The 1,676-nt window shown below is 43.7% G+C and overlaps 1 protein-coding gene across 1 annotated transcript; it reads left to right on the top strand.

The window, feature by feature from the left end:
- Window positions 1-353: 353 nt before the first annotated feature.
- FAD12-4 (uncharacterized protein) lies at window positions 354-883 on the top strand (the record flags this gene model as incomplete). The annotated part of the gene is made up of 3 exons (XM_001883876.1): window positions 354-501; window positions 571-769; window positions 835-883. The coding sequence occupies 3 exons, from the start codon at window positions 354-356 to the stop codon at window positions 881-883; spliced, it is 396 nt and encodes a 131-aa protein (XP_001883911.1).
- Between the last annotated feature and the right edge of the window lie 793 nt (window positions 884-1,676).

Below are 1,676 nucleotides of genomic sequence, written 5' to 3' on the forward strand. Positions count from 1 at the left end.
CGATTCTCAAGACTCTTTTTCTCATTTCACCATTCACTTCCTGACAGAAAATCGGCCTCCAGACATCACGAAGACTCTCATACTTGAAGGGCGCGAGCCAAAGTGGCAAAGGGATCCTCAAAGGTACCTCCTTCCATCTCATGCCTGGAAGATGTTCTCAAGTACGCTCTGAACAGTTCCTGCATGACAGAATCGTTCCGTCGATAGACCTATCCGTCATTACGACGAGCTCAATTATTTGAAGAGAAGTAACAAGCTCCTCTGAGGAACGCCAAGGACAAGGTAGTATATTCACTTGATCTGGTTTGCTAACTTTTTACCTGATACTAGGAGGGCTGTGCCCTGCTTCATCAATGAAAATCCGTACGTACTCTTCATTTAAACCTTCATCCGACGTACAATTTATTAATACAACCATACTACTAGACTCTCGCAAACCATTCATCCAGACCGTAACATTGAAAGAGATCCACAACGCTGTTCCAAAACATCTCCTTCAAAGTAAGTAGTACTCCCTTCCCCCTTCTCTTACGCCTATCCTGGTACCAACCTCACCTCATATAATTCCAGAACAACCACTCACATCAACGCGCTACATCCTCCAGGACCTATCTACCTCAACGCTGGTATATTTTGTCTTGGTTGTTGATTTCTACATCTTTGACAATGATGACAGTGTCTCACATATTTTTATTCAATCAATAGGACATGATCGGGTCACGGAACGTTATACGACGGCGTTGATATCATCGGGTTCATACTTCATTCCGTGAGTCCCCTTGATGTACTTTTGAATGGCTCTGACATTGATCATTGCGCATTACAATTGATTAGTACCTCTTCGTCCTACATCTTGCATGGTGTGTGCATGGGTCTGCAGTGATTTTACTTGGGCCCCTTTTGGTACTTGATTTTAATCAGGCAAGTCTTGCTCAATCTCTATTTGCTACTTTCCCTCAATCTTTCATACCCGGAAGGTCTCTCTTCTCTTTAACATTTTTATTCACTCCGCGATATAAGGCATTCTCCAAGTGAAAGTATTATCCCAACTACTTTTTCCATGATCCATTTGATTCACGCTCGAATCTGGCGTCGCTTTGCGCAAGTGGCCGAGATCTTCTTTGGCAAAGCTCCTGTAAGTAGTACCTTTAAATTTGCTTTCTTTATTCGTCCATCTTCCTATAGTAATAATTTACCGTTTCCACAGGTCAATTGCAACTCCTCGCCACTAATATGTATGGCCTGCGCTGTCATTAATAATGACGATCTCTAATTCAAGTCTACGATGACCTGGACAAGCAAATGAACATTCAATAACCTTTGGTTGCAGCTTCCTCCAGTGCACCACCCTATCCAAACCGTATCTCGTCGGTCACTCTTGACGACATGCGCTACCATTGAATGCCCCTGCCGGGGACCAAGCTCATCCTCATCAGCCCTTGTGACAAAGCCGATCCAAATACAAGCTCTGTAATTCTCCAATGGAGGTCGACTCCCCCGCTATGTAAAACACAAGTCATAAGTTGGCACAACACTCATGTCATCTTCTTACAAGCTTTCAAATTCCAGGGCTCAGACCAAGTTTCAGATTGAGCAACATATAGAGATGGCTGCAAGTGTTTCTGTCCCCGCGATTACTGCCTATCCAAGATAAGCTGCAAGATTTTTTTGGTCAG

The sequence above is a fragment of the Laccaria bicolor genome, genomic scaffold (assembly GCF_000143565.1).
Source record: "Laccaria bicolor S238N-H82 LACBIscaffold_23 genomic scaffold, whole genome shotgun sequence".
Classification (NCBI taxonomy): domain Eukaryota; kingdom Fungi; phylum Basidiomycota; class Agaricomycetes; order Agaricales; family Hydnangiaceae; genus Laccaria; species Laccaria bicolor.